At 49.6% G+C, this 24043-nt stretch overlaps 1 protein-coding gene across 2 annotated transcripts in view; it reads right to left on the bottom strand.

The window, feature by feature from the left end:
* The window catches only part of TNFRSF21 (TNF receptor superfamily member 21), a 35053-nt gene that overhangs the window by 5261 nt on the left and 5749 nt on the right, over window positions 1–24043 (bottom strand). For both annotated transcript variants that reach the window (XM_075497761.1, XM_075497759.1), the window contains exons 2-4: window positions 23115–23769; window positions 20890–21387; window positions 6186–6451 (exon numbers count right to left, since the gene is read on the bottom strand). In XM_075497761.1, the coding sequence (XP_075353876.1) occupies window positions 6186–6451; window positions 20890–21387; window positions 23115–23769 (1419 nt within the window). The remainder of the gene's footprint in view (window positions 1–6185; window positions 6452–20889; window positions 21388–23114; window positions 23770–24043) is intronic.

Below are 24043 nucleotides of genomic sequence, written 5' to 3' on the forward strand. Positions count from 1 at the left end.
GCGGCTCAGGGTGTCTGAGGGTCCTTCCTACAGGGGAGAAAGGGGGACAGAAGGGGATGGGTGCAGAAGACTACATAGGCTTGGCTTTGTTTTCTTTTCCCAGCCGCTCTCGACAGCTCTGAACTAGTTGGTCCCATTTTCTGCCTTCATTTTAGTGTACTGCAATAAAAGCTCAACTCAAACAGAAACTGCAGCTGCTGCGCTAACATTAGGAAGGAGCAGTTGTAGGCATTAAAAAAAAAAAAAACCAACCCTCTATTGGGCAATGCTTCCCTGTAATTCCTCCTGCAGCAACCGGGCAGTAATAAAAGCCGGTGGCAGGATCGCTGCAGCAGAGGGTGGCTGTGCACCCTCCCGGGATGTGGGGGGATAAATTTAGCACCGAAGCGGCCGTTTCCCGGATTCCCTGCCAAAAGATGACACATGGCTGACACCAGCCCTATTCCCAGGTCTGCTACACCTCCGTAGGGTATGCGGGAGAAACCCCGGCACGTGAAGCAGGCTGGGCTGGGCTGGGTGGCAGCCCCGGGTGGGCGATGCTGCAGATGCAGGGTGGTGGTGGCGGGGGCTGCTCTCGCTATGGTCCCCACAGGCGTAGGGAGGATCCGCTTGGGATGAGCAGCTTCATGGTGCACGTGGTGTTTGGGGGTCCACCTTCAGGGCAGACCAGACCTTGGAAGGTGAAACACCGTTGCCCGGGCCACGAGGTCTCATCAAAGTGGCAGAGATGCAGCGACAGTGTGCAGGTGCTGTAGAGCAGGAGGAAAGCCCTTTGCCAGGATGGGAAGGGCACGAGGGTGCTCAGCACCCTGGGGTGGGAAAGCCCAAATGTCCTCTCTGTGTCCTTCACCTCACTGGCCAGGTTTCAGAAGAACACTTGACATCACCTCTGTGGTGTGGCTGGCATCCCTCAACACAAGGCAGCCCTGGAGAAGAGCTACTCAAGTCAAGCCTCATGTGACCCAGGATGAGCAATGCTGGGTCTGGGGAGGGTTTAGACGCCAAGACCAGAACTCAGCCATCCACGGAAGAAGCAGCTCTTCTACACCAGCCCTGGCCATTTGTGGGCCAAGTGCTTCTCCAAGCAGGAGATGGTGTCTCCATGAGAGGTCCTGGTGGCTTCTTCTTTCTATGGATTTGCCCACCTACTTTTTCAACTCAAACCATGATGAAGAGCTGATGAAGCCATGATGAAGAGCTGATGAAGAGTTTCCAAACTCAATTACAGGCTGAGTAAGTGGGTACCAAGCTCAGCTTGTTATGACCCCACCATCTTCTAGTTTCATCTTACGCTCCCAAGCCCATTCATTATACTGCAAATACACAGACGCGAGCAGATATGGCTATCACAGCAGGGAAACCTCAAATATAACTGCATCTACTATGAAGTTTATTTTTTTTGTGTTTATATTACTTATATTTGTATTACTTTATAAATTATTAATTTTTTGTTTATTGCACATTCTCCAGCCTGGTTCAAACCCAACCTCGGTTTGCCGAAAATCAACTCATGGTTTAGAGCAAACCTGGAGGAAAACCGTGATGCCTGCTCCAGCAAAACCCAAACAGCCCTACACCTTCCTCAGGGCTCTGGCCGCTTTATCCTACAGCTTTGTGCCTCAAATAAAACCTGATGCAAGTCCAGAAAGAAAAATTGCATGCAACTTTGTTTTTTTCCTGGCTGCCTGGGCATTTCCCAGCCCTCGGACCGCAGCCCCCCAGCTGGGAAATCCACCCAGCAGCTTCACCCTTGCTCCGCTGCCGACGTATGAGGTTAACACAGCACAAAGCTAATTGCTAATTACGGGGTTCAGCCCAGTTCTGTTCTGCCAAAAGAGGAAATGAAGGAGATGGGCAGGAGCTGTTGGGGGCTGGATTTGGGGAACGCTGCTCCAGGCTCTTGACCCCCTCCCCCCCAGGGTTTTGACCTGCAAAAGAGGAAGAAAAGAAGCCAAAAGGCGCTGCCACAGCCGCATGCCTAGACACGGGGATGCTTTCACATCCTCTTCTCCTCCGGCACCCACTGACAACCCCATGGCTTAACCTCACCCCAGACCCTGCCCTGACATATCTGCTGATTCATGAGATTATCCGTGGCACGCAATTAGCCACAGACCTAAATCTCGTTGGGCTCAGGGCTGCAGCCTCCCCCTCTCCATTTTCAACATCTCCCTTATTAATTTATTATTTTTTTCAGCTTTGCTGAGGCTGCGCTGCTGAACGCCTTGAGCAAGGCTGTTTGCCTCCCCTCCATCCATTCCCTGAAGTATTTCAGCCGAGGCCAGCAGAGCCATAAATAAAAAGATAAGAGCTTAAAGCATTGCTCACAGTAGGACACTCATGGTAGCCAACGCAGCCAGCCATGCCAGCAATGCGCCAGCCCAGCCCGGGTGAGCACAGACACCCCTTGGTGTCTACAAAACGCTGTTATGCACCCCCCAAAAAAATCCCATTACCCAGTGCCTTCATTGCACTGAACTTTTCTGCTTTTAACCCCAAAATGGAGAATTGCAATTTGCTGGGATAGCCGTGAAAAAACCTCTCCCTTTCCCCCTCCACCCTCTATTTTTGTTGTTGTCAGCACCACTAATTTGGGGTGTGCCTGTGCTCGCTAAACAGTGCCTGGGCTCGCATGCCGCTGCCCGGCAAGCCTGCCTGCGAGGGGAGAGATTTTGCAAACCTCGAGCCTGAGAAGCGTTCGTGGCCAGGGCCAGCCTTTAACAGGAGCCCTGCAAGTTAAATGCACCCCAAAAAACCTTCCCACAGCTGCTGCGCTCGCCGTATTTTCTGGATCATCTGCAAAAAACCCCCTAGCAAAGCGATTCAGAGGGCTAATCTCGTTTTAACCTAAATTCATTCAGCGCAGTGCAAAACCAGCATAATCTCCCACAGCTAAAAAAGACATCGAGTCTTCAGCGGAGCTGTTCCCTACCTGAAGGAAAATGTTCCTGCCATGTACCGTAACGCTCCAGAGACTCCCATTAATTCCCCTGTTCCTATCGGTGCTTGGAAATATTTGGATTTCGGAGCCTGAAAGGCTGCCGAGGGAATGGGGCACTAGGAGAGAGAGCAGCTTTGCCTCCGCTGGTTTCACGGGCTGAAGCCAGACGCCAGGTAAAGTGTTTCGGACAAGGATGCGATAGCGGGTGGGATGGGATGGCGAAGGGAGGCTGGCTGGGTTTAGGGTACCAGTTTGCTGTCTGAGAGCTTTGTCACCCAATAACACAATTGCTACCTATGAGTTGGGGGTGTTGGTGCCTTCTTATGACGCAGGACTCTGGGGAGAGATGGGGAAACCTCCTTTTGCAACCAGGGATGCCAGGCAGGGCCAAAGGCATCACGGACAGCACAGCCACAGCATCCTTCCCAGGCTCATCTAGGACACGCTGGCACACGTTGGATGCTCACTGCTGGCTTGGGTTGCCTCAAGGGCATCATGCCGTTAGCCGTAGGGAGGACGCATGCTTATGAGAGTCCTCATTCCCTCCACAGCACAAAAAAGCTCTTTTTATTATTTTTTATTGGGTTTTTTTGCAAGACTGCTTTTGCAGGGCCGGTTGCTGGAGAGGTGCAGGACAGCACCCACAACTGCCACCAACGGGGCAACCCGTTCCTTCGGATCAAACCAGTTTGGTACAGAGAGAAACCGCCTTGATTTGTCTGCATTTGGATGGACAAACCACTGACAGCCAAACTTGGCTTAGCTCTAATTAAAGGCTTTCCAACGAGCAGATTAAAAAAAACAAAACAAATGAAAACAACCTCAACGCCTGCTCCCATCGTTGAGCAATTGGCTCCTCCAGCCGCTCGTGGTCCAGACCGCCGCAATGCAGCTCAGCCACCGGCATGAGGCTTCAGGGGTTCGGTCTCCCTTGCACAAACTGCTTCCCACAGCTTTCTGCATCCCTCCCAGGGCCACTCCATCACTGCCCACATCCACAGTGCGGGAGCCAATTCAGGGAGAGGAGGCAGACAGGTTACAGCAGGTAATACCTTGCAGAAACATAGTGTGTTGCCATGCTGAGTCTGCACCCTGGGGTGCTTTCAACAACCCACGCGCCACTTCAGTGCAGCAACCACTCCAGGACCTTCAGGGCAGGGGAACGGCCAACACCTAAGGTTGACCATGAGGCACGCTCATCCAAAAAAGCCCTATCAGATGCATGGGGGAGGAGGATATGCCAGCTCAGGTGAATTTGTTAAAAAAAAAACAAAACCAAAACCCCTCCTTTGCTGAAACAAGCCCCATTTCTCATGTGGACCCACCTGAGCCACCTGCTCAAAAGATCAGCAACCCAGTTTTACCAATTTCTAGGAAAACAAGTGAAAGCCATGGGGGACCACCAGGCTCCAGGTGCTGCTGGCTGCTGGGGAACACGACACACTGTTTTAAAAAAAAAAAAAAAAAAAATGAAGAGAAATGTCCTCCAGGAGACCTGGCTGGGAAGTCCAGAAGACTTGCATACAAGTACCCATGAGATTTGGGTTTTGCTCATTCTCCAGAGCATCCGCTCGCTGCATTTTCAGTTACAGGCACACACCTACGGTGAGCAAACAGCTCGTAGTTACTCCGTCATTGGGAGTACACCATCCCGATGGGTTGCTTGATAAACCCCGTCCCTGGAGCTACCACCTGCATTTTTGTGCTGTTTGAGAAGCACATAGTCTTCTGATAGTCTTGGCCAAAACAGCACAACGCTCAGGAGCATTGAGCACTGCACAGCACGAGTCTGTTAATTAGGTGTGGTGCTGATGAACAAGCCTCATTTTTTGTCTGATGTCCTAGTCCAGCGCTTTGCTGTAGTACTCAAAGTCAAAGCAGTAACTAGGAGGGACAGAGGTTATTACCTGCTCCAAGAGAGCAAGAGGACAACGTGTCCTTCTGGGACATTGCACATGCTGGAAAGCTTAATTCACACGTGCAAAGTGACAGTTTTCTCTGCCTCTCCTCTTTTCCTAACCATAGCTTTGTCTCAGGCTTTTCATTTCATTTTTTCCACCTTTGATATAAAAAAAAAAAATATCTTGGACCGTGGCAGGATACGAGAAAGCTACATGCTGCTTGATTACCAGGAGCTGGAAGGAAGAAAACAGCAACTGAATGTGAGCAGGAGCTATCGGGCAGCTGGCAAAGCAAACCTATCCAAAATTTAGGCAGGACACACGGGGCGATGCTTGGCACGCACCTGACTCGGGGTCTCTCAAAAACACAAGCCCAGGACTCCTGCTAACACATCGAAACCTGTGATTTCACACTATGGTTACAAGGGACCAAGACGTTTGGTACACTAAATGAAGTCACATGGCACATGAGACACGGTGAAGGGACCACGGTTCCTCTTACAGGGGTAGTTTGGGATGGTTGAAATGGGATTTGGGAATCCTCTACCCTGACAAATGCTCTGCCCCACAGCCTCTGCTGTACACAAAGGTCCACCTTGCCAGGCCCCCACCAAGTGCCCACGGAGGTTTGCAGGCACCCACCCGTTCCCCTTTGGGTCTGGGTCACTGCTAAGGCCAACGGGAAATGTTTCACCAACTGGTTTTGGGGGAAGAGCCCTCCCTCGACCACCCCCACCTCCATCCATGTGTTGTCCCATTGGCTTCCACGTTCAGAAGAAGCCCCATCCATCACCTTTATGAACACTTCCAGAAGACCACCGAATTATCAGAGCCAAAAAACCAAAAGCACAGTGACAGGTAAGGCAGGGTGGCCAAAAGAAACTGCAAAGGTCCCCAATGCAACATTTAGGGCTCAAGGATGCTTGGCCCTTCTCACAAAATCCTGGGCATTTAGTTATAGCATTTAAGAGCAAGTTTAAAGGCAGATGCTTTTTCCTCCACATCCCCAACATGAGGGCTCAAGTACCGGGTCATCCTGGTGACCTTCAAAGATACGTGCAAACCAAAACATGAGGGACTCAAGAGCTTGTCAAAACTTTGACAAGCTTTTGAGCAAACCTTGGCAAAGCTTTCGAGCAAACTTTGGCAAAGCCTTCCTCAAAAGCAACGGAAAGTTTAAACATAAGCCCCCGAGGAGCTCTGGGGGGAGATGGAGTCCAGCTACTTGGCTATTAGCTAAGCTCGAGGCCGCAGCCAGGTCCCATGCACCCACACGCTCGTCACAGCCAGACAAGAAGTGCACGGCATCAGACAAGAGCGCGCGAAGCCCGGCCCATCATTACCGGCGTGGTGTCCTCCATCAGGCCTCGGATCTTCTCCACCACGTCGTTGCGGCGGTGCTGGCGGAGGGCACTGATGAGCTGGGCCAGGCTGGCCTCGGGCCCGCGGATGGTCCAGTGCTGCAAGGCGGCGTAGGCACGCTCGTGGTCGGCAGCGTAGCCGTTGGAGAAAGCTGCCACCTCGCGCTCGCTGGCGTTGCACAGGAACTGGTAGATGTCCTTCCACTGGCTCCCCACCTGGGCTGCCACCAGCTTCAGGATGTCGATGCCTGTGGGGCAGAAGAGCTACAGGTGAGGCAGGGGGGGTCTGCAGCCTCTCGGCGTTGCAGATCTAAGCTTTAGCAAAGCTTCTCCATCCCCAAATAGCCATGCTTTGCTTTTCTTTGGTTGTTTTTTTTGTTTGGAGATTATTATTATTAAGACCGTTCATGAGTTGAGGCTGCAAGGAGCTCTGCAGACAAGCAGCACCCATAACGTGCTCAATACCTGCTATGCAAGTAAAGGGTGACGGACCCATAGGTAGCTCCAATCAAGGCGCACGCGCTCTAAAATTAACCATGTTAATTTAACCGTACAATTTTTTGGCACAGGAAAAACCTTGGTACTCAGCCACCCCATTGCTGCAGGGGCGATGGCAACACGCTCGCCTGTACGCCTGCACCACAGCTGCCGCTTTGAACAGGATCTGGATTAAGAGGTGAGTCAGCAAAGCATCTCTATAAAGATGAGTATTTCCATAACAGAGCACCTATAGCGGCTACAGTCACATTAGAGCCACTTCCAGTGCAGACCGGTGGGATGACTCAGGTACGGGACGGGAGACCCCGCACCAGGTGAGCACTGGGTGAATGGAAGATCTGGTGTGGGATCAGAAGACCAAAAAGGCAGAGCTTCCCTCCAAAAAGCCCTTGAGACATGTTGGTTCAAGACAGTAAGGGTTTCCTCCCTTTAGCTTTGGGAGCAACGCAAAAAAGCACCCTCATTCTTGCACCTACTGAGAGATCGGGAGTTAAACCTTCAAATAAAGCCATACCTCTTCCATAATAGCTAACTAACCTTGTTTTATCAAGCTGAACACCACCTTGTTTTACACCACCACACGAAGGGTCAGCATAAGCGAGCTGCAGAGATAAACTCACTTCTTCCAGAGAGGTAACCACACCTCGGGTTTCCTCGCGAGCCAGCAAACCTCCGTCGCTACAGGGACTATTTCTCCTTCCCTCTGCGGGCCTAAAATTTAACAATTTCTAACGCAGTTTAGACCAGACCTCCCAGCTGCACCTTCAGGTCGCAGCCCCGATATAGCCAAATAGATACATACATAAAAAAATAAATATACATAAGCTATATAGCCTGATAGAGATACATTGATTCTCTTTTTATATATATATAAACAATAGAGCCTGAAATATATGTATCTCTTTTATATATGTGTGTACATGTATATATACACATATATATTTATATATCTCTATATATGATAGATATTTTATATATATGTATGTACATATATACACACAAAATATCTGTACAGCCTGATATATATACCAGCCAGTGTACATATATATACATATTTTTATATCTCTCTATATGTGATATAGATATTTTATATATGCGTGTATATCTGCTTATATACACACACACATATAAAACAACCTATACAGGCTCATACAGATATTCAAGACCTTCAAGATCATCAAGACCTTCTGTAGAAGACTTCGGTTTTCACTTCCGAGCTAGATAACGTAGCCACGACCTCGGGGTGCTCAGAGCATCGCAGCCAGCGTTCGACCCGCTCTACAGCGGAAACACCAAAGTACAAGCTGCATTTGGCATATCCCCGCCCTCCTCCCGCCGTCACCACCAAACCTCCCTCCCCAGCTGACTTACGGCAACGTGCATGTACCGTCTCACATGGAGAGGTGAGGGTCGGGGTTTTTCCCACCATAAAAGCTCAGCCCACCAAGACCAGCGCGGGAGACGCAGCCCGCCAAAACCCAAACCAACCACGGGGCTTGGTTTTAGCTATGGAGAGGTTCAGGAGGGAGGGGGGAAAACAACAACAAAAGCCTTCTTCATTATTCAAAATAAGCCCAAAAGACAAAGAAAATGTTCCCCAGCATTAAGCAACAAGAAAAGGCTGCGAACATGCTATTGAGATTTATGATGGGGCTAATTATCTGAGGCACATAAATACATGCTCTCGCCCATCACATTTCAACACGGTAGCAGGAATTAAGCCTGGTCTTGTTAACTCCTCCCGTTACTCAGACGAAGACAAACTCCTCTCCCTCGATGCCTTTGTATCCATCCGGGCTGGCCGTCGGTCCTGTGCAGGACGGACACGCAGCCCAGATCACACCGGCAGCCAAGCCCCGCACCTTCGGATGCCGCACACCCGTGTCGGTAAGAGACCCAAAGGCCAACTCAGGTTTAGAGTCAGATCCTTTAAACCAGCAAATTCAACTAGTGTTGGCATAAAACCAGCAAAACACTAGGTTTACGTAGCCAATGCTTTATTTTAATCGCTCAACCCGGGGGGGGGGGGAATCGCTGACATTGAGCGTAGAAAAACTCCGCAAGGCTTGTACATCAAGGTAACGACAGCAATGCAAAGACGGATGAGCAGGTCTGGAGCTGCCCATTATATATCTCTATACAGATATATCTCAGGGCATAAGTCATTATCTCAGGGCATAAGTCATTATCTCAGGGCATAAGTCATTATCTCAGGGCATAAGTCATTATCTCAGGGCTTCTTCTACCCTCATATTCAGGGATGATTTTTTTTTCCTGGGTTGAGTGATACATAGATATGTAGATAATGCTGCCCATTTTTTAATATATATCAAAAATAAAATGTTGCCCATTTTATACATAAAATGAGCAGAGCCGGGTCCCCCCAACAGTGCTGCCCTGTGGTAAGACGCAGCATTACAGCTGGGCCGGGGCTTTGCCCACATCCACTCCCACGCACGTCAGTCATACAGAAACATTAAAACATAATTTGCTGTTTTATGACCCCTGCGTGGCACATCTACCCCTCCCGGGAAAGGAAAAACCCATATACTACCTGCTCCCATCTACGTATTTAATGCTCATAAATCCCAGTATTTATAGCTGCTGTACTGGTGAGAAAGGTTTTCAGCTGGTCGCAACTTGATTTGCACCAGTTTTACGCGGTGGCACGACATTTACGTCCTAATGTTCTCACACAAGATTTATGACAAAGCGCTCATGCTCCTACTGACATTTTCAAGTTTAGTATATTTAATCTCACCATTCAATAAAGTGGCCCCATAAACATGTTTATATCCCTTGGCAATAATATCCCAGGGCACGAGAACGCACCAGGCAGCGGAGGACTTAATGGTGCGTAATCATCTTTGGAGAACAAATGTTCCATTAAAAACAAATTTGGAAATGTCTACCTTAATACTATAAGAACCTTAAACTCATTTTCTTGCAACTATTAAATGAATTTAAGCCCCATATGCTCACTACATCCACTACAATATTGTGCAAACAAAACCCCGGAGAGATATGGAAGACACACAGACGTGAGCGCAGATTTGGCTCCAGTCGGTTAGAAAACCATTGCTCCCTCTGTTCTTGAAAAATAAGATTAAAACCATTACACGACAAGTTGCGGCTGCACGCTGCCAAGTATTACTGCTCAAGCCATTTACAGTAACTTAATTCACTTGTTCAAAACTAAAATAAAATGTTAATGCTTATAATAAGCTTACCGTCCTACTACTTCCATATTTCCAGAAGCCCTACAAGTTACTCTGCAGAGCACTAACAGTGCCGGAGCATCCCGTTGGGATGGGAAGATGCCCACCAGGGTGCATGGACCAAAAAACTCCAGCTCCACCTTAGGTCCTGGGTCCTCCCTGCCCACCGAACCACGCGGACCTTCTCCCACCACGCTCATCTGCACACCGAGGCTGGAGATGATGCTCAAAGCCCTCCAGACCCCAGCAATCCCAAGTAAAATGGCCGAGCTCAGCGGGGATGGTGCTTTAACCCACCTGTTTCACGCTTCCCACGCGAGGCTGGTCACAGCCCCGTTGGCACGATACTAAAGTTGCTCTGAGCTCACAAATACCAGAGAACAGCCCGAGTCCTCCTCCTTTGTTAACACAGGCCATGGGAACAGCCTGGGAGAGCTGCCACCACCCTGCTGCTAATGCAGGAGGCACCACCACCCTCTCTATCACCACCATCAGGGACCATCACCATTTACCACCCAGCTTTGCTTGCCTCAAACACTGGAATTAAAGAGGAGCCCTTGCTGTGAAACCCCCACGGCTGCATCCAGCCGAGCTGCGTGTGCTGTGGCCATCCCAGAGCAGGCAACGACAGCATCTGAAGGATCCAGGACAGCCATGGGTGTCTTGGGTACCTGGGCAGGTGGCAGTTCAATTGCCATTATCTAAACATTGCAATTCTCTAAATGTTGTGATGGGCCAGTCCATGTAACCACCTAATATTTTAAGGTGGTGATAACCCCAGAGCAATGAAGAACTCCCCTTCAAGCCAGGACAAGGCTAACATGTTGCACACAGGCAAACACAAAGCCCAAGGGTGGATGTATGCACATGGGAACGTGGGCGCAACCAGGCATGTCTACAACCAGAGCAAACTGAGACAAATGGAGACAAGTCCGGAGCTGGACAGACGCCTGCAGAGTGGCACGAGCAACAGAACTGCTGAATACAGGTCCAGCTCATCTACAAAGATGCTGAGGTGAAGGGAGGACCTTCCTGGAGAGGCAGGGCAAGTCTACAGAGAGGTCTCCTGCCTCCAAGCACAGTGGTCACCTCCGCCCCAATCTTCCCCATAAACACCATTTCAGTTTCAGTGACGTCCATTTGCTTATTTTGAATCTGGTTCAAGATTTTTCCCCACCCGTTTCCAGCTCCCTCAGATGCCTCCCGCCTCATTACAGTTTGGTGTAGACAGAGCAGTCATTCCTTCCACTCATGAATATCACCAAGGTGGTCATCACACAAGCGCACGGGACTTGGCTGAGCTTTTATGACTCTCTTGAGCGCATTCTGGACAAGCCTCACTCATCTCCCATAGCCCTGCTATTTACAGGTTGGACGCGAACCCCGTTCTTCAGCAATCATTTGGCCTCAAGCAGGGTAAGATGCCAGCGCGGCGTGGGGCCATGACCGGCAGTGCTGGAACGCTTACATACGACACCTGCAAGAGACCATTCCTCTTCTCTGCTGTTACTTTTTCACATCTTCAAGCAAGATCAAGAGGAGCAGAAGAACTATCCCGCCAGAAGGCTACACCCAAGCACCTGGCAGCAGATACAGTAAAGTCTAACCACAGCCTAGCCACAGAGGAGCTTCAGTTCCTTCCTCTCCCCACCCTCTCACAAACAAAAAACTGTCATTATTTTCATTTTCAGAGCTCAAGCCAAATGTCATTTGGTATTTTTCAGAAGAGTGCTCATTGAGAGGCTGCTGCCTTTAAGGGGAAATCTCATGCTCAAGTCTACAGAGCCCTCCCAAGCCATGCGTCCTCCCATCCCACTAATAATGAAGGGACAGAGCACAGAGAGAAGGATTAACACAACATCAGTTCAAGTCTTATAGGCTGTCCTACACAGCTGGGAAGCAAAGCTCCGGAGATCCTCCAGGACCTGTGGCACACACAGTCTCATCTAGTGAGCCGCTCATCTGCCCAGGGTTCCAGAGCCAGCTTCATGCATTTTCAGAAAGGCTGGATTTTAGGAGACTCCACACTCCAGTCCTTCATCAGCAGGGACAGGTCCCACCAGTCCACCCACGACACCTGCAGGAACTGAACTCTACCATCCCAGTACCAATCTGAGCTGGAGCACCTAGAGCTTCCACCACCTACCTACTGACACAGGTATCCCAGAGATGGGCAATATTAATTTGTACACCACATGCAGTGACAAATCCTGACCGTGACAGACTGGCTGGATTTCAACACTTGCACAGACCTTGAGGATGAAGCATCACGGGTGGAGAGCACAGCCCAAGGGCACACGCAAGTCAGACAGGAGAACTGCGGTGATGCAGCCCAACCCTCCCCTACCTTCAGATAAAAGCTCCGAATCACTGCAAACCCAGCTCTGCTCCTGAGCTCAGCCCACCTGCCTCCTCCGAATATCCTCCTGACTCATGTGAAACAGCCACAGCAGCCTATTTTTACTTCTGAGCACACACCAAGAGCCTGCATGTACAAGTGAGCCAGGATGCAGCACATCCAAACTCCAGTTGACAAGACACCATGGCTTGGCCAAATCAGAACTTAGAAATCCCAAATCCCCGACACAAATACCTTTCCAGAATGAGAAAATTTCACCAACCTCCACCATAAAGGGGAGGTTATCAGAAACTCAATTCCTCCCCCCCAAAATATATTTCAGGTCCTAAATGAGGAGGTTTGGAAGATGCACAAGGCCCTGCACCTGGGTCAGGGCAATCACCAGAATCAGCACAGGCTGGGGGATGAAGAGATTGAGAGCAGCCCTGTGGAGAAGGACTTGGAGATACTGGTGGATGACCCAGCAATGTGAGCTTGCAACTCAGAAAGCCAACCATATCCTGGGCTGCACCAGAAGAAGCATGGCCAGCAGGTCGAGGGAGGTGATTCTGCCCCTCGACTCTGCTCTGGTGAGACCCCACCTGCAGTATGGCATCCAGCTCTGGGGTCCCCAGCACAGGAAAGACATGGACCTCCTGGAGCGGGTCCAGAGGAGGGCCATGAAAACGATCAGAGGGCTGGAACACCTCTCCTATGAAGGAAAGGCTGAGAGAGTTGGGGTTGTTCAGCCTGGAGAAGAGAAGGCTCGGGGGAGACCTTATTGCAGCCTTCCAGTACTTAAAAGGGGCTTATAAGAAAGATGGGGACAAACTTTTTAGTAGGGCCTGTGGCAATAAGACAAGAGGTAACGGTTTTAATCTGAAAGAGGGTAGATTCAGATTAGATATAAGGAAGACTTTTTTTTTACAATGAGGGTGGTGAAACACTGGCACAGGTTGCCCAGAGAGGTGGCAGATGCCCCATCCCTGGAAACATTCAAGGTCAGGTTGGATGGGGCTCTGAGCAACCTGATCTAGTTGAAGATGTCCCTGCCCATGGCAGGGGGCTGGACTACATGATCTTTGAAGGTCCCTCCAATGCAAACCTTTCTGTGACTCTAACAAGAGCCTTTGTCCAGACAGGAGGAAAGGACACACTTACAAAGACTTGTTAGCAATTTGCTAGTTTTCCTATGGAGGACAGTGCTGGTATCAGACCCTCCCAGGAGCCAGTGATTCACATCCTCAGCAAGTGCTGCTTGGGCAACAAACCACTAAATGCTGATTTTTAAAAACAAAACAAAACAAAAATCTTGCACGGCAGGAAAGGGACTCCTGACAAACACTTCCCACACACTCTCTGGAAAATAACCAAACCAGGCAGTCAAGGAAGGTCTGTGATCAGCCATTTGTGGTTACGAACGTGTTTCAGACCTGGGAACTTGAGGGTCGGCACAAGTCAAGACCTCCTTTCCCACCACACACTACATGGAAGCCACCTCTACAACAGCACCTTTGGTCCAACCCTCCCGGGACCCACGCGAGCTCCTGCCCACCACCACGGGATGCTCTCCCTTCGTGTCTCCCTACGCTGGTGTTGGGGACCTGCAGAATGGACTTGCTCTTCCTTTGGTTTAAAAGGGAACGGCCAGCATAAGTATTTTACGTAATTATTAAATTTTAAACGGCTTTCGCAGAGTTAATCTTCATTATAACCCTCTCGAACAGCTGGTAACCCTGAGCAAGCACACTGCCACGGCCAGAGCCTTATAAATATCCAGACACTCGCAGATGCCAGCCTGAGGATTAAATTTGCCTCCCGCATTTCCCACCCCCCCCGCACCCAGACAAAGCCTTCGTGAGCAAGGAAAAAAAAAATCTGCCTTGTTATTCGAGGAGTTATGTGTGAGAGCCTTACGGATGTGGGAAATCACAGCCCTCCCGGCACAGAAACCGGTGCTGGGTTTTTGGCAAAAGAACGCTGGGCTCGGTGTGTTTTTCTACAAGGACAACCCTCCTCTCCCCATAGAGCTGCCCTGCCTCTAACACTCGGCCCTACACCTTAACAGGCAGACACAAATCCCGATCCCTTATTAAATTAATCCAGGGGCCACCCAGGAATTTTGACCGTGGGATAGTTTGTTTTTTTCTTCTTTTTTTTTTTCTTGAAACAGATTTCGGAGCACACATACACTAGGGCAGCTCTGCACAGCCCTGCGTGCATTGCGGATAGATGGCTCGTGTAGCAACACACATTAAAAGTGATCAAGCACCAACCTTCAGGCCTGCTAATGCAATAAGGCTGAGGAGCAAGATATGATAAGTCTGCACATCATTACGTTTCCTCCTCTCCAAGCAGAACAGCAGCCTCCCTCGCTTGCGTTTTCCAAGGCTCCCTTGGAAAACGAAGCCTTGGTCAGCAGCTGCATATGCCCTTTGGAAACCACACAGCTTCCCAAGAGGTCAAGGATGAGTTTGGAGCAAACCTGAGCAAAGCTTTAAATCAAGTAGTTTGAGGAAGATGGTGTTTCGAACTCATCAGGTGTCACCCCAAAACTCCCATGGCAGAGGTCTGCGTTGCAGACTAAGAGTTGCTTCATCCCATCCCAAAGCGGAGCATCACGCCTGTGCCGGAGCACGCGTAGCGTGAAATGCAGAGCTCCCACACAGCTGAACAAGCTCCACTGAGGCAGCTTTCCTGTTTTAAGGCTCAGCAGTACCACAGCATCCACATTGCTCGCAGTGCCCGGCACATACCTGCCCCTTCCAATTTAACAAGCTCCCTTTCTGCCTGGGTCTCACTTTGCAGAGGTGGACAGGCTGACATTAGAGGACCAGCAGTCATCTGCAGATCATTAAGCTGCAGATGCCAGAAGAGAGACTGCTTTGGGAAAAAAAAAAAAAACCAAAAGACAAAACACACCTTCCGCCTCTCCATTTTGGCAGGTAGACAGACGTTAATCCCTCATCTCATGCTCTGCCTGCCAGAGTCAAATTAGGGTTTGCACACAAGGCCAGGGCTGCTCCTCTCCAGGCGTAACCGCAATTACCAAATTATGTTAGCAGCAACGGGCACACCTGCCCTTGTGAGATGCTGCTGGCCATCTCTGCCCTACCTGTGGTCTGGGAGCAAAACCTTGAGGCCACCACAGTTTGAGACTGGTGAAGCTTTTAACCCCATCACTCCTCCATCCTTGTCCTGCCTCCCAGCCTGACGCTCCTGCCAAGCTATGACCAGTTCAGGAGCTGATCAAAGGGAAAACTAACGCTACAACCCCCCCCCCCCCCCACTACATGGCTTTCATCTCATTTACCCACATGAGCACTAAGGAGGGGTCCTAAAGTAGCATCCAGTGCCAGGTAGTCACCCTGTAGACCTCCCAGTGCCACCCCTGCAGCTGGGTTTCCTTATTTAAGGTAGCAGTTGAGTAGGGAGTGACACCAGGCTTGAGGAAGAATATCTACTGCTGTGGTGTTCCCATGCACTTGCTTCCCTTCATTAGGTGATGGATCTATAGAAGAGGTTATGGTTAGGTGTGGGCTTTTTTAGTCAGTGTGCTGTCTCTTTAAAAGAAAAAGAATCAAGTAATTTTACCCTGATAAGCATCTTCCAACACAAACCATAAACGAGTACCTGATTCCACGTGAGGACAAGCCTGCAATGACCTGAGACGTTCCGATACATACTGCCAACACACCCGTTGGTTATATTCACGTGGGGACGCTTCAGAGCTGCAGCGCAGGGTCAGGTTCTCCATGGCACAGGGCTTTCCAGCAAGGCTCTGGTCCCTCTTCAACACCCTCACCAACTTCCTTTGGAGCAGACCAAGCTCAAGCCTAGCCCTGGTCCAACAGCAACTGAGCTGCAAGCCAAGGACTATTCCCTACAAATCGCCAACCAAGATGATCCCAGCTCCCAGTGTGATGACAACTGGGCATCCCAACAACTGAGCAACCAAGACCCCCAAATCCCAACACTCCCCATCTTTCCAGCATCATCCCTCAACTCCCCACTCTGCTTTCGATCCTGAGCCATTTTCAGTAGATGCTCTTCTACCTGCAGTCAAGCCTCAGCTCCATCTCAGCTGCAAACAGCTTTTGCAGAACAGTTTATTTCACTGATTATTTAACCAGAGGCTTCCTGGCTTTGCTCTCACCACTCACTGCAATAATGTGCAATTACCAAGACTTGAAGAAAAATAAAAGGGAAGTGGCATCTCATGCCAGGCCAGCGCTGCCAAGATCTGTTCTTCAGTCTTTCAACTCAAGGAGAGAGGAAAGAAAAAAAAAAAAAAAAAGTCGCCAAATTATCTTCTGGCCTCTTGGCACATCATGTCAGGCATTCTTCTGCCCACAGGAGGTTTTACCCCAGAACATTTTACAGAGACTCTTGCCTTTCACCTTCTGCTCCTCAATGGATGAAAGTCAAAGACAACACTATCAGCAATTTCTACAAGATCATTTCAAGCCATCTTCATGTTTGGCATAGACTGATGCCAAATTTGGCATTTCCAAGACATTGAAGAGACAGGCTTCTATTCTCCATTTGTATAACAAACTCAATTCCTTGCCTTTGGAAACAGCTGAAGAAATGAAATGGGTATTTGTTAAAGGGAGTGTTTAGAAGAAAGTGTTTCCAGTGTGTAGGCTGTTCTTGATCTTCTAAAAGAAAGTAGTCACACAAGGTTAAAACCACAGAGCACTATCAGCCCAGTACCCACGTCGTTCAGGCACCACTCTGATAATTTCTTTGGAAATCTTTGGCAAACTGCTTTTCCCCTTTGCAGGGCTAGAAAGTAAGAGCCAGCTGAAGCAGCAAGAGGTCCAGCTCCTCCAACCACAGCTGCACCGTTGATGCTGCTCCACCTTCAAGACCCTGCACAGACAAGACCTGGGGGCTTTGGGGAGAGCCCCTGCTGTGGGGATGGACACAGGGACAGACATGGAGGTAGGCTGGCTGCTAACCCAGGCCTTTAGTCATCGCAAGCTCTTCCCAGACCTCTGAACCATTTAATCCAGTGAGAATCATCGGCATTTGCCATCTTGGCTAGAACACGTCCACGTTAAGGACACGGGCCTCGTTTTAACACCAGCCTCCCAAGCTACTGCTATTTTTAGGTTTGGGCTGTTATTTAAGGCACATATTATGACCAGAGAGAGCACGGGGCATAGACGCCAGCTCACGGGAAGATGAGGACAAGTGAAATTCCCCACGACAACAACCACTGCTCAGGATCGCACATGTATCTCAACTATTTAAGCAATTCAGTATATCGAGCGCCATCAGGAACCAGGCAAGCATTTGAGCCACTGCTTCCACCCTAAAATCCTCCTCTTTTGGGAAGAAGCCCAATCCCAGCGAGATGTCTGTGCTCCAGCACTAAGCAGTGCTGGTGCCACCCTGACTATGCTTCACCCAGAACTGATGGGCTTAAAGAAATCGGTAATAAAATCCTCCAAACAGGCAAAGCCTTGGATGCCAGCTGTGCTCCCATCTGGCATCACGGGAGGTGCACGGGGTGCCGGTGCAAGGGCAGCCGCCCAGGCGCAGCTCCTCCGAGCAGAAGCTGCAGTTCCTACATCAGACCCGGTCTTCCCTTTCAAAGGTTAAAGCTGTTTGCTGAAAGGATTAGGAGGGAGGAGATAATAAACTAGGAGGATGTGGGGAGAGACGTGCGCAACAGCTACGTACACGGGCTTCGCCCCGGCAATAAACATGCCTTAACTCCTTGTTGATGTGGCCAGCCAACGTATAGGTGGGGAGGTCGTATGGATGTCGGCACACTGCCAGCACCAGACCCCAGAGCTTCACCCCTAGCCCCAGAAGATGATTTAAACTTAATTGCTTGCCCTCCACACCCCTAGTGCAACCACAAACCGGGCTGGCACCTGAAGACCTGGGGAGCAGCTGTGGTCCTCACATCTATGGAGGCTTTACTCTGGCTGCCCACCATGGAGGGATCTGCACTAGCAGCACGGAAGGGGAAGGATTTCCTCTCTGCAACTGCCTGAAGTTTGTTCCTGGCTATAGTCACCCTTGTCTGAAACGCTGCTTCAGGATGAAGCATGATTTGGGTACAAACACTGCTGGAGCAGCAGAAAGCTAAGCCATGACGCTGCAGCTCTGCAGTACATCTGAGCTGTACAGCCAGTTATTAAATAAAAGGTCAGTTCCTCTATGGCACTACATCTTCTCTCGTTTCAAGTAAACAGTCTTAAGAGCCAGACGTTTCAATAGGAAAACCAAAGAAGGATTTATATACCACTGCGGAGGAGAACAATTTCCATACCTGACACGACAGAGCACCACCACCAAGTAAGAACTAACGAGCAAGGCCCTTCCAGATAATACAACGTGATTGAGGCAACACCAGAGCTGCACTAAAAGCAAGACAAAGCATTAATTGGCTTGCACTCGTCTGTCTGCCTTCATTACACAAAGTTCAACTGAGGACATTGAGTGGCAGGAGGAAGTCATGAAGCCAACACAGAACCAGCACGACTATTGCAAGAACGACTGGGAGGGATGTGCAAAACCGCCCAGCGTAACAGGGCAATTCACTTCCAGACCTGAGCAGCTTGATCAAATACTGGGCCAGTTTATCAGCTAAGTGTGGTTTTTGCCGTTACATCCAGCTTATTTCCCAAGACAAGGGGAAAACTTAGCAAATATCTTGTGAATTTGATGCGCTAGCTGAATTCAGCTGTTAAAGAATGACAGAGAAGACCAGAACAACTCATCTTGGGAAGCACAGGATGACCCATGAATGCTGCTGTCCCCCAAAGGATGACAAGGTCTGGGAGGTGGGGTTATACCTAAATGGGCTAACATAGCCTCGTTGCTCACCACATATCACCTTCTCTTACCTGCACGGTTTCTTTACCCCGAATCATGCTTGGTGAACAAATGCACAGCGCTGCCCACAAAGGCAGCTCTAACGTGGCCTCCAGGAGAAGGGGCAGCTGCAGCGCGGGCATTTCGGCATGGGGTCTGAAACGCCAGGTTAGAAACCAGAGCTGCGCACGCTCAGAGTAACTTGGTCTGGACCCTGCACTCGACCACTCCCCAGCCTGTTCAAATTCAGCCCCTGCTCTGAGATAACAATACTCGCTGCTCCAAAAAACAGGAAAGTGAGAAATTCAACCAACTGGTAATTAAAGGTCACGGGGAAAAAAGTTACTACAAGTTAGTCACAGCCAGCTGCTTCTGGCCAATGAACCATGGCCAAAGCCATGTAGTATTTCTGGTAGCACCCACAAATAAGGATGATTAATAAGGTTCTGCAACCCCGTTGCAGGTCACTTACCGTTGCCCCAAGGACCACACTTTGGGTACCACAGATTTTAGGGACAATGGAGTGCAGGGGTTACTGGGAAAAGTTATCGCAAAGGGAAAAATAGCTCAAGAAACTGCACCGCAAGAATTCAAGAGTTAAAAGGAAACTGATAAGTGGCACAAACAAAAGAGAAGGCACAAAACTAATTCCAACAAGACCTTACTGGTTCTATAAGTGCATTAACGAAGACAAACAAAGTGTAGGTCTATTAATCAGCAAGAAGGAGAAGAGAGTACATGACAGAAGACGTCCTACCCAAAGCCTTCTTTGCTTTGTACTTAAGCACTCAAGGATGACTTTCATCAAGCACTGATCACTCTTAAACCTTGCAATCTTTTTTCAATCCATTCTTTGTTTGGCCCCCTCTTGTTAAATGTGCTTTTCTAAAGGTTAATTGCGAACAGATGTTTAAGGTTGAGCAACCTCAACACAAAGTAAGGACTCGTCAGTGCTGTCTGTCTGCACAGGATAAGGGGGGGGTAAAATTGCCACCGTAGCTTTGCAGAGGAAGAACCATGCATCCTACTAGGGAGATCATGGCTGCTCGGTGCTCATGTTCATGCCACCATTAATTTTTCATTGATTTTTACAAATTTCAATTTAAGGACCACAACGAGTCATCTTTAAAGTCTCATCAAAAAGCTAACAGCAAGTCACCCACCAAAAGAACAGAAAACACTACGAAGCAGAGCCTCCAGGAAGACCTCACGACACTCATGGAGCTGTATGCCTCCACGACACAGCCTTTAAGGACAACCTTCCTGGCTCCAGCATGGGCAAAGGGCTGGGGACACAAGCCAGCAGTCGGGATTTAGGGCTAAGAACCTGAAACTGAGGCGCTGCCAAGAGGTGGGGATGACTCAGCCTTCCACAAACAGACAGGGTGAGGGAAAAAGGATGACACGAAAGACAACCATGTCTGAGTCACAAAGAAAATAAGGAGAGAATGAAACAGAAGAAAAGTGGAAAAGGAGGGGGGGAGGTGGAAGGAGCCTTCATTCAAGATCCTTCTATCAAGGATGGGTGGGAAGGAGGAGAGGAGCTGGGACAAGCAGGTGACATTTCCACCATTAACTCTTCCTTCAGGAGCAGGGACACACCATGGGAACAGGGATGGGGAGAAGCCAAGGATGAAGAAACATCTCAGGAACCAGTATATGGGCTTTGTCTTTGCTATAAGACCCATCAAGTCAGAAAAGCAATTGGTCACTGGACATGGGGGCGGCCCCTCCCAAGTACCGCATGGGATGGCACAGAGGACATTACCCCCTACAGCTCCCGGTCGCTACTGCTCACCGTGCCCGTTGCAGTAATAAATCCACTTCTCCCTGTTCTGCGTGGGGGTGGTAGACTTTTTCATAATAGCTTTTTCCACAATGGCACTGGGATCTTGCCTGGGTCCCTTCTTCAGAGTCCGTGAGCTCTTCCTGACACTGCAGACGACGATAACCACCAGGACCAGCAGCAGGAAGAGGACGATCATCCATGGCAAGTGTTCGTTGATGTCGAAGTGCTGGTGGACATTCTGCGAACCTCGCCGGGGGGGCCTGTATGGGACACTGGACTTCTCGCCCCCCGCCATCTCCAGCGACGACTGCTTCTCCAGCCCTTGGCTGGTCTGCTTGTGCCGGTAGCTCTGTGCCTGGCCGGCAGTGCCGGAGCCTGCGAGGGTCCCACCGGCACCATCCGTCTCGTTGGCCGAGGTTTCGTTATAGGAGCCCGCTGGCTCCACCGTGCCACTGGACGTGCGTGGCGCAGGAGAGGGAACAAAATTGGGAACTGAAGAGTTCAAACCTGCAAAAGGAGAGGAGAGTTCAGTGTCACAGCATCAGAGACACTACACGGCATCAAGTCACAGTCTAGGACCTGCCTGAGCATCTGCTTGGCCAGCAGACAGAAACCCAACGCCAGGCAGCAAGAAAGGGAAGAGGTGAAGCTGAGGTTTGGCTCTGGGAACAGATGGGTACGGTTACAGAGGTAGGTTCAAGATACAATTGACCCTTGTCGGTTAAGGCTAGTGGCAGTTTTTTAAAAAAAAACCCAAGTGATTAAAGGCATGTTGTCAATCTGTGTTTGTCCCAATCTGAGAAGTACATTCAGTACTTCTCAGAAAACCTACAACTTTGAGGTTTCTTAGGTTTATGAACATGGGTTTCATTCTGAATGTGGAAAACGTGGTAACTGGGCTAGAAACACATGAAAATTTGGAGGCTTAGTATCTCTCTACTGGGTTTTGTTAAGGAAGTACAAACTTTTTTATTAGCACTGCAAGCAACTGTGGATGCATCAACTACAAAACGGGTTTCTGAAGCAGCAGAAGCAACTCAACCTCCCCCCTAAGAGCTACTTTTCATCTTTATTGAGTTTTCTTATCAACCAACAGCTCTCAGGTCCCAGCCAGCTGCATGACCAAAGCCTGGTGAGAAGAGGAAGGGGTTTTGTGGCAAAAACTAGAGCTTACTTTGGAAACTCGGCTTTTGAAGATGTCTCATCCCAATTGAGCCAGAGAGCGGGTGTAACCACCTGTAACCTGATTGTGCCTCTGACTTGCTTACCCAAAACACTCTGACCACGGTACAAACAGGGAAAATGCTTTAACTTTTACCCAATTGTCTACAGTTGATTTCAAAGTTCAGGGAACACCCTCCCATCCTCTCCCAATGACACACCAAGATCCTATCAAGCTCTGAGATCTAACAAAGGAGAAGCCCTGGGAGCCTACCACTGTCAACACCTCCCTGCTATTGTATTTACCAACTCAGGTGTTCAGGCCATTGAAAGCTGCATTTTTTTTTTAATTAAAATGGCCCATCTGAGACACTGTAAGGAGGCTGCTTCCCAGAGAGTGTTAAGGACCACCTCAAATGGGGTCCTACAGCACCGCTGCCAACCAGCCATGGCTAAAGCATCTCCCTAAAGACTGAGATGATATATCATTTTCAATTAAATGAGACAATGGGGAATTCAACCTGGTTCTCCCCGAAATCTTAGAGGTTAAAGAAAAAATTTATGGCACAGCCTAGGCTCCTGGAGGGCTGTTTTGGCAATGGATCCCATTCAAGCCAATACACTGGCTCAGTACAGGACAAAATGCAGCAGGGAAAGCACGGGCACGAAAGCAGTGAATCCATCAGGGAAGCAACCTGGTGGAGCAAAGCTCCTCTCCTGCCAGGGTTTTCCTGCTGCACTCCGCTCAGGTTTGCCACAAATGCACAAAGACATGTGCCAGCACAACACGCAGACGGGAAAAGAGGCTGGGGAACGTGATGTCCTTTCAATTCAAACAGTAGGACAGCCAGGAGTCCCATCGTGACTGCAGTCTCACTGAAAACGTTATTAAACATGGTTTAACACAACTGAAGGCAACCGGATCACTCTGGAGCTGCCTTCTGGCCTTGAAGCAAAAGCACCATTCATGCTTTAGACCAGGCTGCCCTTTTACAGCCTAAAGCCAGCCTTGACCGACCAAGCCAGCAATCTCATGACCAAAAACATGTCTGTGTTTCAGCAGTGGACATTACCTTTGGGAAGATGAGCAGTTGGTGGAACTTCATAGGGCTCTTCACCTGCTTCGGTGCTTGACAAAGTCAAAGATGTGTTCGGAAGAGACGCTGGAGAACCACAGACATTGTCACTCTCCTTTGTCCCTGGCTTGATGACCACCATGTTTTTCCCAAAGCAGTCAGTGTATGTTTTGCACTTCATCACGCTAGAAGGCACATCAGAAAAGGTACCACGAGGGCACGGCTTGCACCTAACATCTTCTGTCTCGGTTCCTTTCTTGCGGACGCCCCAGCCGACCGGGCACACCGTGTAAGGGACACAGGTATCGTTTGTCTGAAACGTACCAGACAGGCAAGTGCACTCGCGGTCAGTCAAGGCAGTACAATGAGTTTTCTCAATCATTGGCAGTTCACAGGGTTTTCTACAAGGGTGGCACCGCTCTATGCCGTTCTCATGCTTAGTAAAGGTCCCATCTGGACAAGGGCTGCACTCTCTTAAGGTACTCTTCGTACAATGTTTAGACACATAGGTTCCTGCGGGACATTTGTCGCAGATCAGCTCTTTGTTGGTGGCGTGGTCGAAGTGGCGGTACTTGCCAGGGGAGAGGCTGATGGCATTCTGCTCGGAGGTCAGCTTCAACTGACCGTCAGCGGTGCCAAGGAGCATGAGCAGCTGGAAGACAGATGGGAGGTATTAATCAACAACAGCGCACGACCGGAGCCCTCTCTGCTGGCGATCCCTTACAGGATCACGAAGCACATCCCAGAGCCGCGGGACCACAGAGATGTTTCTACACGCAGGGGAAGGAGCTGAGCGAGCTTGGGGTGGAAGAGAACCGGTGTAGACGGCAACACGCTCTCCAGACACATCGCCAGCTACAATTATAATTCCTTAAATTTGACACCACGCTTCTCGGTGAGACTAAGCATCATTTACACTGCAACCC

This window comes from Mycteria americana, chromosome 3, assembly GCF_035582795.1.
Source record: "Mycteria americana isolate JAX WOST 10 ecotype Jacksonville Zoo and Gardens chromosome 3, USCA_MyAme_1.0, whole genome shotgun sequence".
Taxonomy (NCBI): Eukaryota; Metazoa; Chordata; class Aves; order Ciconiiformes; family Ciconiidae; genus Mycteria; species Mycteria americana.